Source organism: Scomber japonicus, chromosome 5 (genome assembly GCF_027409825.1).
Source record: "Scomber japonicus isolate fScoJap1 chromosome 5, fScoJap1.pri, whole genome shotgun sequence".
Lineage (NCBI taxonomy): Eukaryota > Metazoa > Chordata > Actinopteri > Scombriformes > Scombridae > Scomber > Scomber japonicus.
This window is the reverse complement of record NC_070582.1, coordinates 11,771,100-11,784,956: the sequence shown is the minus strand read 5'-3', so window position 1 is coordinate 11,784,956 and position 13,857 is coordinate 11,771,100. Positions and strand designations below refer to the sequence as shown.

Below are 13,857 nucleotides of genomic sequence, written 5' to 3'. Positions count from 1 at the left end.
TTTATTTTGTGCGACTAGCTGCAGTTTTTCCATCTAAAATCTAAAGCGTTAAGACTAATTTATCTTACTGTGTGTTTTGACCCTTGAAGGTTTTAATGGTGTCAGCAGTGAGCTGAGAAACCGTGTCTCTGCAGAGCATGAAGTCAATCAGTAACTACTGACTATCCTGCTACTGTATTGACCAGTTTGCCAAACAGAGGAAGACTGTCTTTACAGATGTTCCTCTTCATCTGACTGACAGTAAAACAGCTGAAGCTGACCATGTACCAGTCAGTTCTGGAGGTTAATTATTGTCTTTTTTTGTTTAGCTCATGGTGATCATCTCATATTTGTCCTTCAGACTGCTGTCGTCATCCTCCTCATCTTCCTCCTCCTCCTCCTCCTCTTCCTCAGGGGGCTTCTCGGCCTCGTCATGGTGGTGGTGCAGCTCGATGAGCAGGTAGTAGATGACAGCCGCGATCAGGCCCCCCGCCATGGGCCCCGCCACAGGGATCCACCACCAGTAATCTGCAGTACTGTGAGGAGAAAAAAACAGAAAGAAGCAGCAAGACTGAAATGCAGAGCTGGCAGTCGCTCATGTGCTTGGCATCAGAGGCCTCTGCAGGTCAAAGGTGGCTGGATCATTCACAAGCATCGACTGCATCTGTGCAGTGCATGTGACATTATATAACACTATTGTTCATGTCAGCAACCCGTTTACTTTCCACATTGCTATAAAAGGATGCAGTTTCTAGACAGGCAGGCATAAAATAACTCACTAAATTTGCTTTTCCATTAGCCACATAATGTAAACGTATTAATTCTCATCTGTCTACTTCAACTTCAACTTTTTTTATATAGCACTTTGGAAACACAATAAAAAAATGATAATTTCTAAATCATGTTCAGACACAAAAATAAATCCCTGATCTGTGTTTGCTGCACAGTTACCTGAAGACCTCCATCCCCCATCCTGCCACAGCCGTGAACAGTCGGGGTCCCAGGTCTCTGGCAGGGTTCAGCGGATAACCACAGTTCAGCCCCATGGATACACCGATGGCCATGATGATCAGGCCAATGGCAAGCGGCTCAACGCCTTTAGGAGCTCCAATGTTTCCTCCGTCAATGATAGCCAAGATACACAACACCAGCATACCTGTCCCCACCACCTGCAGGAGCAGAGCATCACTCTTGAGTTTATGACTTCTTCGAACTGTGTAAACTGGCAAACACTACCAGAAGTGTTACTAATGATTCTAATCTGTGCTTTTACTGTCATGAACCTTCTGAACCTTCTATGGTTGGCACTACAACCTACTAACATGCCACCACAACTAGGATTTCCCTCCAGGCACCACAGTTACATAGACCCAACAAAGTAAACATTACCATTAGCTCATTTAGACTTATATCAGTGGTTCATCTGATGTGGTTTTCAACAGTTTTAGTAGCTATTTTTGGATCGCTGCACTGACTAAACAGACTGAAAATGGTGTTAAGTATAGATTTGATCTTGCAGTGAATGCCAGGAAATGGGTCATTAGACCCAAAACTAAGCAAACGAGGGGGATGTTTTCAGACTAAGTGGGCAAATCAATTTTTCATTAGCCACATTTCCTAGATTTCACAGTATTTAAAGTTTGAACGGGAGCGCTAGAGCATAATGAGGAGAGGTCATTAGGTCACAGTGACAAGAGCTCACCTGATCAATGAAGCCGCCGAAAACTGACAGGTGCCTCGCAGGGTAGGAAGCAAAAATGTGACCTGTTGCATTGATTCCAGTCACCGACAGAATTCCACTGGTGAATTCCATGAAAGCATCTATGGGGACGACAAATAAATAGAAAAGTGTGAATAGAGATTGATTTTATCCATTCATATATCTCATATTGTTGAAATATTTTGACAGCTCAGTGATTACACATTCAGTGTTTCTGATTTTAAGTTGGGGAAACACAAAACAAAACCTGGCCAGAATAATCATTTTCTAATGTTATAGTTTAATATTCATGTCTATTCACCGTAGTATAATCCAAAAACGGCAGCAGCTCCGGCAAAAGCACCAAGAAATTGAGCGATGACATAGAAAGGAAATTTCCAAATCTTCAGTTTGCCCAGAACCACCATGGCCAGAGACACAGCAGGGTTCACATGGCCCCCTGGGACAGAGGACAAAGCAGAGAGTGAAGAGGAGGGGGTGTAGTGGTTGGGGGTGGGGGTGGCTGGCATGATATCCTCTCCATCATTAGCGAGGTCGTCACATTTACGAGAGGCAGCAGAAGGGGAGCAGCCCCTGGGGCGGTGCAGGGTTTTGTTATGTATGTTCAAAGCAAGAAGACAGAATAATGGTCACATAGACTTATAGAAATTAAACTATCAACATTATTCTGTTCCTTTTTGAAGTCAGACTGTGGTCACATCCTGCCACTTTTAACTCATAAAACAGCATTAGAAAGCAGTCTGTCTGTGATCTGTCTTCCTGAAATCCATTTTGGTCCTTTTGATGTAGAACTGGAAGTAGCTGCTGCTCAGATGAGGCCAGCAGTGTCGTTTGGACTGGGTCTGGTCTCTGTCATAGACAGATGAACGTAGCCTGTGATCGATGGGAGTTTGCAGGACATTTACTGCCCAGGGTTATGAACGACCCCAGAGAGGCTGTGCTCTAGCACTAAGAAATCAATGGTCAGTAAACACTCATTGAACCTGGACAGACAACAGGCACGATGCTGCTGACACTGGAGCCGTGGAGGTGGTACATGGCTGGACAGGAGGCCGTAAAGTTATATTATTATAGGATGCAAGCCTCATGAGTAACACTATTAATGTTTGGATTACAACACATAACAAGAGAGCTGTGTCACACTGTTTTATATGTTCTGGCAAAGGTTGTTTGTATTAACTATAAATGATTTCACACTATAGAGTCTGTAGTGAGAAACAGTAGATTATATGGCAGCAATGAGGCTGAATATGCACACAACAAACTGCTAACAACTATATTATTAAAAGGGATATTTTTCAGTAAGGGTTAGGGTTAGGGATAGGGTTAGACCAGATGCCAATATCCAATAGATTAGGAAATTGATCAGAGCAACATACATTAACAATAATTTATTCAATTCAGAGCGTTACAATATAAACCCAGTAGAGCTCTGAGATCTACTGACTCAGGTCAGATAGTTGAGCCCAGAGTTCAAACTAAACATGGTGAAGCAGCTTTTAGCTGTTATGCTGCACACAACTGGAACAAACTACCAGCAGAACTGAAATTAGTCCCAACTGTGAACATTTTTAAATCCAGGTTAAAAACACTTCTCTTCTCTTGTGCTTATGATTGAGCTCTTTTAAAGCACTTTATATTTTAATCTTTAATTTGCACTCTATGTCCTTTTAAACTAATTATTATTTTATGCTGCAATCTTATATTTAATGCTCTATTCTAGCATTTTATTTATGTCTTTCTATTTTTCTGTACTTTGTTTTTATTATGGGGGGGGTGGGGGGTTGAGTTGCCATTGTGTATGAAATGCGCTATATAAATAAAACTGCCTTGCCTTGCCTTAGTCATATGTGAGAGAGAACATGTAGGGTTAGGGTTAAGAAGTGTAAAGAAGTGCTTCTAATGACATGAAATCACATTTACCTGAGACTCCACCTGCCACATACACTGCCATCATCAGTCCTACAGAGAAGCCGATGTGGATGGTGAGCGGCTCACCCAAGGAGTTTCGACTGAGGACAGTTTGAGCGACCGAACCACAGCCGAACAACTAACAAACAGAGGAAGAGAGTATCATGTTTTCAGCCACATATTTTCAAATACAGAGAACATAATGAAGAAGGATATAGATCAGGGCAGCAATGTACTAAAATAAGCATATAAACAAAATTAGACCTTAAGAAAACAAATTCTGAGGTCAATCATAAAGCAAAAAAAATATGAGTGCACTATATACCCATTAAAAAGCAACAACGCAATTTCAAAATCCAAAATGTTACTCACAACCAAGACAAAGGTCCCGAGGAATTCTGCCAGGAATTCCTTAAATATTCCATGTTTCAGAGCACAGTGTTGCCTCATGCTTCTCTTCTGTTTTATGTCCATGTATCACTGTGCCAACCGTTGTTAAAACTGCCAGATGTCCAGTAGTGTGAACTTCTGGAGTTGATCAGAGCCCCTATGTCAAATCCCCACCTCTACCCAACTGCAGCCATTCAGCACAGGCCATTGATCCATCTGTACAACCATCACACTCATCCTCATACAAAGTGTAACAGCTGAGTGATTGACAGGTGATCTTTGTTTTGTATTGTCATTAAGTGACAACGTCAAATTTTCTTACTTTAAACCTGTTGCAGAAAAACAAACTCTCAGACTTACAGAAACAACATACAGCTGGATTTATTTATTTCAGTTTTAAGGGTTTCTGTAGCTCCATGAACATCAGTGAATGTTGGAAAAGCATTAAAGTACATTTATTCATTAGTCTGAGATTTGAAGTTCTCACCATATTAACTCACACCCCAAAATAATAACTTAACAAAGACATTAATTTGAGAAATAAGTCAGGATTGCACTGTTGTAAAAAACAAGTCTGTCAGATCATGTAGTTATAAATATTGCCACTAGAGGTCAGCCTTGGCACAGTGCCATGCTAAGCACAACTGAGGGAAAAAAGATAAAAACACACCTGAGTTGTTAATGAAATTAAGTTGAAATATTAAAACAACCACTCTTGAAAATAAGTTCAACATCTCCTCAGAAAGTCCAGAAATGACAGTTGAACTATTTTGTCAGTCCAGTTAATCGGAGCCAAAATCCTCCAAGTCGTTCACATCATCCTCCAGAGCCTTTATGAGAGCAGTTGAGCTCTTCTTACGCCTGTTAATGAAAAAAATAAAATGACCACAGTTGAAGAACAACGTGTGATATTTAAGAACTGATGTAATGCAGAGGCTCAGTGGCAGAAGGTGTGTAGTCACCTCATCTCGCTCCGCAGTGCACCGAGTTGGCTCTGAATATGCTCGTTGGCCTCGATCTGCTCATCCAGATCTCTCTGAAGCTTCTTTTTAGCGTTTTCCAGACGCTCAATCGCCTCCTCCGCCTCGTCCATCTGCCTCTTCGCTGTCTTCAGCCTCTGAGTCAGCTGCAAAGTTCACAAAAGTGAGATATTGAATCATGAGTCAGGTCTGCTGCTCCCTGAGTATTTTCTGTTTTATTTATGAATAAAGATGTCTACCTGGTCCCTCTGGGTCTGCAGGTTGACGTTTTCTTCGTCCGCCTGCATCTTCATCTCTTTCACCTTGCGCTCCAGCTTGCGGTTGGCTTGTTGCAGGTTGTTGTTGTCCCTGAGAGCAAAAGCACCAAGAGATCACATCACTGCTGCAGCAGCTTCCTGTAACTCAACACCTTCCTGGTGTGTTTGGACTCTCTGAGATACTCTCACTCTTACAACCATGGGGAAAGTGATATGAGTAGGTTCAGTGCTCGACAGCTACCATCAAGTATCTGATGGAACCATTATGCAAAGTGTTATCCTAAACCGTCAAATACACTACACACTCTATACTTTATATAAATGTTAAAGTTGTTGGAGGTGCTCACCTTTCCTCTCCGTGCAACTTTTCTTCAAGTTCCTGGATGCGGATGTTAAGTTTGGAGACGAGTGAGTCCTGGTTGGTCCTTTGTGATCCTTCCAGATGAGTAACTCTGCTCTTGAGGTCTTTATTCTGAGAGGGAATTAAACAAAAGATGAGGCATATATGAGGCAAGACACCAAAAGATACCATGTGGAGTTTTGTTGACGATGGATTATCTGTGCTCTTGAATTTGAAGCCAGAAACAGTAGGTGTGGTTTGCCAAGTTACACATCAGGTCTGGGTGGCAGATGGTGTCTTAAAAAGTGTTAAGACTTTCCATAGGCACACCTTTTTTATCTGTATATTTCTGATGTGTTGACTCCTTAAATAAAATAATAATTTTGCTCTGGATCAATACCTGTCTCTCCAGGCTCATCTTGTCACACTCCAGGTCCTGTCTGACTCCTCTCTCCTGCATCAGCTCATTCCTCAACTGATCCATCTGTCACACACAACCAGCAGCAGAGATGGGAACCATTTTAACATTCAGTCATAATATAGTTCATAAAATACATTTTTAGTAAGTTAACAAGGCATAAGGGCACCAGACCACTAAAACTAAAACTTTATGCCAATTTGTACATGGAGCTAAATATGGGCTTGAACTTTATACGTAGAGTCTCTTCTATTGACTGAAAACATTGCTACACTTTATTAAAAATGGCAGGACTTGTTGACAAGCACTTTCAGGTTAAATGAAAGTTTCCAGCTTAATTCTTAAAACCAGAGGAAATGCTGTCTGGTCTGAGCAGCCACATCAGATCTAACGGCTCTCCCCTCTAATAACATCCAGAGGCCCAGTGAAGGGAGCGTGAATAGTTGTCCACAATAGTTAGCTGCTTTTTTTTGTCTTTGCACTGCACCCAAAACAGTGTTTTGTCTCAATTAGTCTGCACCACTCTGCTCTCATTAAGGATGGCCTACTTTACAGACATGCTGGGGAAGCTGAGGTTTTCATGATGACATCTGATATTAAAAAACAAAATGCGAAATCAGCAAGGTTCAGTCATATTTCAGAGGTGTAACAAATTGAGTGTTAAGAAACAAAACTTGTTTGACGAGCAACTCTGGACAGAGCAATCACCAGCTGTCGGTGTCTGATGGGAAATCTGTGAACTCAGCCTTACATCTGTTTGTGATAAAGACAGATGTAACGGATGACTGTTCAAACTTGAGACGAGGCACAACTCTATCACTGATGGGGGGATGGGGGGGTTGTGACTGTTAGCAAATAGAAAATGATAGTTGTGTGCAGAAAAAAAAAAGGCCCAAATGCATCATGAGGGAGTAAACCTGCCTGCTCTTTGGTTTTGTCTAATCGTTCCAACAGTCGGTCAGCAGTGCCGCGCTCATCATGAAGATCTTCTTGTAGTTGACTAATGCGCCCCTGAGAGGAGAGGAAAACATAAAAATGTATAAAAATGTCAAGTTAATTTATGTAACGTTGGGCTGTAACACGGTGAATCGATCCCTTGAGGCTCTGTTTATAAAAGTGAAAAGCAGGGTAATGGTAGTTAAATACAAAGTGGGAAAATTGTGGGAATCTTGTGGGAAAATCATGAATAAGATACAAAAAGCTGCATTTGCAAAAAGATGTGATAACTAAAAGACTTTGTATGATTGTTTATTGCTGAATGGGTGATGGCTGCTTTTGTTAGTTGGAAGATGAGAAAGACATTTCCTGAGAAACACCCAGACAGGTCAGATAACTTTTACAGTAAACACAAGCTTCCTCAGTCGATACGCAGTGTCAACAATGAGCACACTAGTGTCACTGTGTAATGTTTTGTCATCAGCAAGATAAACAGTGCTGAGCTGTGAGATGTTGTTGCCATGGCTCTTTTCAGCACCCTCATAGCTCACAGGAGCAAGTGAGTGAGGAAATACTGGCACCTGAACAGATAAATACTTCAAAATATGTGATAAACTAAAGTATATCGTGAGTTCAGATACGAGTGAATGCTGTTTCTGATTGAGAGCTGCCTGTGATATGTACAAATATACAAATACAAACGGCACTTGGGGAAGATTTTCATGTCTTAACTTCAAGGATTAGATCTACTGTGTGCTCAGAGATATTTTATATCATTTGGCTTTGTTGAGACAGTCATGGCTGTTACGTTAAAAAAAAGGCTTGTTTCTGTTTTCAGGGGGGACATTAAATAATCTTTGCAGCTGACTCTCAATAATCTTTAAAAAAAAGACGGTCAGACCTGAAAAAGACAACTTGTGGTCATGTCACGGGTATGAAGGAGAACTGTGAACGAAAGTCAAATGTGGGTATTTTTTCAAATGTATGTTTCTGTTTTGAACTCTAAGCCCATTTATCAATGTTCAGTGTAATTTATTTTCCACATTCTCCACTGAGACATTTACCTCCATGATTTTGACCTGCCGCTCCCGCTCTTCCACTGTGGTGGCATTCCTCTCCTCCAGCTCCTCCAGTCTCTGCTCCAGCTGCCGGCCCCTCAGCTGGGCCTCCTGCTGCTCCCTGCGACACCGCCGCAGATCCTCCTCCAGAGGAAGCAGCTGAACACAGAGCGGAGCACAGAATAAACACACACACGCCGAGATAAGGTAACATACAATACAATGTCTGCTGTCGGGCAGTGTTCGGCCAGACGTTATCACACAAATACAGAATTAATCAAGCCTGGTGACACATTTGTTATGTTTCTTTTATGTTTCTGTTCAATCTCACACAAAACATGTTTAGAAAATTGTTTTAGGATCTTAGAGGAAAAATGCTGAAACAAAGGGGCATGACTCCTTTTATGTCAAATTGAATTCAGTGGTGACTAATAGAGTTGAACCCACATACTGATGAATCGGTAAGACAATAAGTGCCACACCTCTTCCTGCAGATTTTTGGCTGCCTGTCGGGATTTCTCCAGCTCTGCTCCCTTTTCCTGCAGCTGTCTCCGCAGCTCGGCCAACTCCCTCTGACTCTTCTCTCTGGCCTCGTCGACCTGGCTCTGAAGTATGTCTGTAGAGGCCTCACAATCCTCCATGATGCTGTTCATCTGATAACAAAGACAAAGTGTTTACAGCTGTTGATAAGACAGTGGCTTGTTTAAGTCCTTTTGGTTTTCTTACCTTCCTCTGTAGTTGCTCCACAGTCCTGTCCTGCAGCGTCCTCTCATCCTCCAGAGCTGTTTTTATCTTCCATAGCTCCTCGATTTGTTTCCTCTCCTCCTTGAGCTTCTCTTTAAGGTCCCTGTGCTCATGATTGAGTTTGGTCAATTTGCCCTAAAAGAAGAAAAAAAAGAGGAGATCTAACAATGATCTCATGTAATGATATCAGTCATAAGCTTTACAGTATGTCAATTAAGGGTTTTTTTTTCTTACCTGCACGTCCTCCAAGCGAGTGAGCAGAGACTGGTTCGACTGACACATTTCCTCCTCGTTCCTTCTCACATCCTTCAACATTTCCTCAAGCTGCTGCTTCTCCCTCTTAGGATAAAAATAAGAATAAACAGGAAAATGTCAGAATAGATCACATCAGTAAGATAAAGTCTGATTCAAAACACCTAGAAACAAAAAAAAGAGAGGAAATAATTTTTTTTTTATGTTTCTCAACCTCCAGCTGCTTTGTCCTTTGGTCCAGCTGTCTCTCTGTGACCCTGGACTCCTGGATAGCCTGGTTCAGCTGATCCACCTTGTTGTTCAACTCCTGCACATCTCCTCTCAGCTGTTCTTTCTCCTGACTCAGCTCTTTCAGGTGCACCTTAGCTGCACCTCTCTCCTCTTCTGCCTCCACCTTCCTCTGGCCCAGCAGAGCATTGCTCTAAGAGGACAATTATAAATGATGAACATTTGAGGCAAAATAAATTATATTTTAGCTTTCAGAAATAAGCAGAAATCAGAGTAATCTCACCTCTTTGGCCATATCTAAATCCCTGAGAAGACTCTCAAGCTCCTTCTCATACTCGTCTTTCAGAGCGGCCATGTATTTATCGTGGGTCTCCACTTCATCTTTGAACGCCCCCTTCAGGGCATTGAGCTCCCTCTCCCGGCGGTGCAGGACCTCCTCCTGCTCTTCCTTCACCTGAAGCATATCCTGGAAGTCTCCACGCAGCTGCACCATATCCTGAGACAGATATCCATCAAAATGCATCACTACCAGGAGCTTTCCATCTGCTCTTGATTTGTGAAGTATCATGTTCGAATGGCTTCATTTACCTTCAGAAGGACTTCTTTCTCCGTATTTATCACCTCTGCCTTCGTGGCTTGGTCCAGCTCGTCATGCATCTCAGAGAGCTGCTGCTGAAGGTCTTTCATCTCTCTCTTAGATCTTTCTCTTTCGGCCTTCATCTGAATCAAACTGACATCAAACAAAAAACAAAATGCAGGAGAGACAGACAGAATTTAGTTTCACGTTTCATATCACGGAAAGAAGTCTGCTTATCCTGCCTGAAAGTTTTAGAAAGGAATGAAAAAGACTAGATAACAAAAAATGATATCAGCAAACTTGATCCAAATGGTATTTGACTTTGTTTCCAGTCAAATGAGCGGCGGATCCGATCAGAGTACACTCGAATGACCTAAGATTATGAGCAAAAGCCCATTTAAAGAAACTAGGTTAGGATTTAAGTGCGTCAGTATTCTTTCCTGGTATTTAGCTCTGCCTTTCATAACAGCTTAATTTGATACCCATGAAAAACATCAAACCTTATTTTATTAGTATATACTTAATGTTCACATGGTCAAACTTCATATTTTTGGAGTGTAAACTAAGTGACTGTTTTCTGTTCAATCCCCTTTTTGGCAGATACCATTTGTGTGTTTTTACATAGCACAGGCTGCCTTCATATAAGTTTTGTTTAATGTTTAAGAAATCACACCCTTACTCCTTTTTGGTCAACTGAAGTTCAGCCTCAACTTCAGTCAGTCTATCCCTGAGTTTACAGAGCTCTATCTGACTTTTGGCCAACTCTTCCTGTAGTTTCTTCTTCTCTGCCCAGGCCTTCTCGCAGGCCTTAGCCAGAGTCCTTTCATTCTGCACAACACAACAACAGAGAGAAACATGATCAGTCACAGGAACACGATGTGAAGGGCCTTAGAGGTGAATCAGCAAGATAAGACTGCACTATACCTTCATCTCAGTTTCCAGTTTTTGCTTTAACTCGGTTACTTCTTTCTCTAGCGATGCCCGTTTCTCGTGCAACTGCCTCACATCAGCTGTATAATCCTACACATTTGGAAAAAGAGACGTCCAACACAGAGGATCATTAGGAGTTACAGACAAAAACAGAGATTAACACTGACAACCATCTCATCTCATCACTCACTTTCTCCTCTTCCAGATTCACAGCGGTTTTCCATTTAAGTTTGTTGACCTTTTCAAGCAGCAGGTTGACTTTCCTCTGAGTGGTGGGGTCGTCATCAGTCGTCCTGAAGAAGCCAGAAAAGTATTTCACAAACACACAACAATTTTTAAGAAACTCAACCTGCCTCAGACATTTCTCCACAGGCACTCATGACTGATATAAACAGTCCATGTGAAGAACTTGTTTTATCAGTGGAAACAAGTTAATGCTCGGCATTCCTGGCTGCTGCGTGTGTGAGCACACACAGCTGGAGCAGCAGCACCTTATCTGAGTACAGCACATGATCACACGCACACAAATTACTCACTACAAGATGGCTAGAGGGTCAAATAAATAAGAGACAGTGTTACAGAATATTTTTTACCAATTTTTCAAATATTGGAACTCGGTAAAAGTGCAAATACAAGCTCATTTATAAGAGTATAAGGCTGCTGTTATTCTATATTTTTCTTATTGTCCATGACCAAAACCTTTCAAAACAATCCAACTTTCCTTTTACACTTAGCTAATTGGTTCCTCTAGAAATATATAGTTTACATGCAAAAAAAGGCTCAGTAATCTCTTTGACCAGTTCTACACTGTGGTTTCTAATAAATGTTACTCAAACAGGAGTGAATTTATTAGGGACTATTTTCAGTTGCGGACCAATAAACTTTTGAAATGCTAATGACTATTAATGGCACCAGGGTGGTGTATGTGGAGTGTGATTGAGTCAAAACAAATGAAAGTGTCCATTTTCATTGTAAAGTAGGAACATGTCACACAGTAGCTAGGTTTCATTCCAAATTTAGCAAAACATGTAACCACATTTCCAGAATATAAGCAAAAGAAATTTTGAATTAATGGGTGTTTCCATCCACTTCAATGAGATGACAACCTCACACAGTAAAAAATAACATAGAAAACATGATGGAAATATTACATTAATATGAAAAGCATTGAAGTGACTGCATCAATGTTTTCATCTGTCTTTTTCATCTCTTCAGTGGAGCTGAGGCTTTTTTGGAGAAGAATTAACTGTATTTGAATATTGCTTGTTAATAAGATCAAGTTGTTGCTGGCTTTGGTCTCTTCCTGTGGTTTTTTGACAATAAGAAAAATGTAGAATATAATCAACCTTATCAAGTTGTCTTGACTAAAAGTGGTCAATACAGAGGGTGACTTACCCATCCTTGAGGTAAGTGAACAGTATTTGTTTTGTTGTGTCTTCAGTTGGATCTACTGACAGTTCTTGCTGTCCTTTCAGAAGATCAGGAGTAACCTGGTTAGAGAATATACACCAAATAAATACAAACTTTAAAATTACAGCTGTATCCTACAGCAGATCTCTTTACCTGTGCGTCTCTCTCATCAGATCCATCATTTTGGTCACTACGTAATACAGAGACAGACGATCTCTCCATTCTCTGATGTAGTTTTGGGGTCTTTGTGGACATTGTCTCTCTTCCATTATGTCCTCTGAGGAGAGTGCTGGGCTTGCTCTCCTCTCTGTTGTTTGCCGAAGTTGCCTCTCCACCGAGTAGCCGAGCCCTAGCTGACCCGGGCGGATACATCCCACCTGAGGTCTCGGCCCTGTTGCCCTTCAGAGATGAGGCTCTGCTGGAGGAAGTGGAGGATGATGAGTCGTCTGAGGTTCGCCCGCTGTCCACGCTACGTGACCTTCGACATGCCTCTGGGTCCAGCCTGTTCCTTGGGCTGCCCCTTCCCCTCCGCTGGCTGCTGTTGAACTGGTCTATTAGTTTCCCTACAGATATGAAGGAGTCTGCGTCCACTGCGTCTGGGGACTTTGGAGGTTCACCTGAGGGAGGCGCTTTGTTCTGAGGCGCCTCACTCTGGTCTTCCTCTGGGCCCTCAGCAGGCAGAGGGATCCTGGCTTTGGTCGCATTAGCAGTCTGAGTATTTACAGGAGGAGGGTTGGTGTGTAGCTGTCCACGTCGAGTGGCTGAGGCTGTTTGTGAAGGACAGAGAAGGTTGAGGTTATTACTTTCAGGGTCATAAGGTCTCAGAAGCTCGGGGTGTTTCTGATAATGAAACTCGGAGGAGGATGCAGGCCTCTGCGCCTCAGACGTAGACCGTCTTTCATCCGTAGACCTCCTCATCATGCCTGGGTTATACCCCGCCTGGTGAGTGATGACAGAGATGTCCCTATGGCTGTCCTGGCCAGCGCTGTTCAGGATCACATATGGTTGACCTTTAATCCCCTGAACCTGAACCCTGACTCCAAACAAGCTCTCCTGGCTGCCACTAGGGCTGAGCTGCTGCGCGTAACTCCTCTGCATCCTGACGTCTGGAGAGCCACTTAGTCTGTGAGACTCCATGGTGACAGATGATCTCCTGAGGTGGTGGAAAACACAGACAGGTATGTTAAAACGGTGACACTGACAGAGGCTGACCCTGCATGGGAAGGTGAACACAAAACTGATGCATCAGGTTGGTCGAGCAGTGGTAGCTGTTTACACAACATTGGAGCGGGGTTGGAACCACAGAGAGACACAATGACACACACCCAGGGAGCTCCTCACACAGCTGCTCTCAGTCAGCCAGCGAACATACAGACAGAATAAATGGATGCTGACAAGAGCCTGATATTGCTGTGCAATGGAAACAGCTCCTTCTGTGTGCAAATGACAGGGTACTATTGTACAGCCAAAGCTGAGCCAACTGCATGACGACTGCAACTGGCCGAGGTCTCCGAGGTGTCGTCACCCACCTCATGGTGTAACACTCGAGGAAAATGTTTGTCAACAGATACGTTACTGTGAAGCTGAAGCACGAGAACACAAGAGAGGCTGTGCTGCAGACAAAACGGTATCTTCTAAAGAGCATCATCCTGAGCACACTCACTTTAATGAATGACATTACAGAAAGACACTCATTCATAAAGTTAAGTCAGTTTAGTAAGGCGGCC

At 42.4% G+C, this 13,857-nt stretch overlaps 2 protein-coding genes across 2 annotated transcripts; both read right to left on the bottom strand.

The window, feature by feature from the left end:
- Nucleotides 1-261: 261 nt before the first annotated feature.
- LOC128359330 (aquaporin-9-like) lies at nt 262-4,084 on the bottom strand. The gene is made up of 6 exons (XM_053319822.1): nt 3,983-4,084; nt 3,623-3,749; nt 2,001-2,138; nt 1,682-1,800; nt 931-1,148; nt 262-515 (listed from the first exon to the last, which is right to left on the bottom strand). The coding sequence occupies exons 1-6, from the start codon at nt 4,082-4,084 to the stop codon at nt 305-307; spliced, it is 915 nt and encodes a 304-aa protein (XP_053175797.1). The 3' UTR covers nt 262-304.
- Nucleotides 4,085-4,778: 694 nt separating this feature from the next.
- LOC128359336 (cingulin-like protein 1) lies at nt 4,779-13,267 on the bottom strand. Its single transcript, XM_053319828.1, has 18 exons — nt 12,284-13,267; nt 12,116-12,210; nt 10,911-11,013; nt 10,715-10,810; nt 10,470-10,618; nt 9,802-9,943; nt 9,497-9,709; nt 9,200-9,406; nt 8,968-9,072; nt 8,716-8,868; nt 8,472-8,642; nt 7,996-8,148; nt 6,917-7,006; nt 5,978-6,061; nt 5,585-5,709; nt 5,220-5,328; nt 4,963-5,126; nt 4,779-4,861 (listed from the first exon to the last, which is right to left on the bottom strand). Exons 1-18 carry the CDS (start codon nt 13,265-13,267, stop codon nt 4,783-4,785), a joined length of 3,222 nt encoding a protein of 1,073 aa, XP_053175803.1. The 3' UTR covers nt 4,779-4,782.
- Between the last annotated feature and the right edge of the window lie 590 nt (nt 13,268-13,857).

What these genes read in the sequence shown, in the direction of transcription:
- LOC128359330 (XM_053319822.1), bottom strand. Translation starts at nt 4,084, where the DNA reads ATGGACATAAAACAGAAGAGAAGCATGAGGCAACACTGTGCTCTGAAA. An exon ending in TGTGGCAGGTGGAGTCTCAG is followed by an intron (nt 2,139 to 3,622) that starts GTAAATGTGATT and finishes CCTCTGTCCCAG; the next exon opens with GGGGCCATGTGAACCCTGCT. An exon ending in CGTTTTTGGATTATACTACG is followed by an intron (nt 1,801 to 2,000) that starts GTGAATAGACAT and finishes TCGTCCCCATAG; the next exon opens with ATGCTTTCATGGAATTCACC.
- LOC128359336 (XM_053319828.1), bottom strand. Translation starts at nt 13,267, where the DNA reads ATGGAGTCTCACAGACTAAGTGGCTCTCCAGACGTCAGGATGCAGAGG. An exon ending in AGAAAGAAGTCCTTCTGAAG is followed by an intron (nt 9,710 to 9,801) that starts GTAAATGAAGCC and finishes TATCTGTCTCAG; the next exon opens with GATATGGTGCAGCTGCGTGG. An exon ending in TAGACAAAACCAAAGAGCAG is followed by an intron (nt 6,062 to 6,916) that starts GCAGGTTTACTC and finishes TGTGTGTGACAG; the next exon opens with ATGGATCAGTTGAGGAATGA.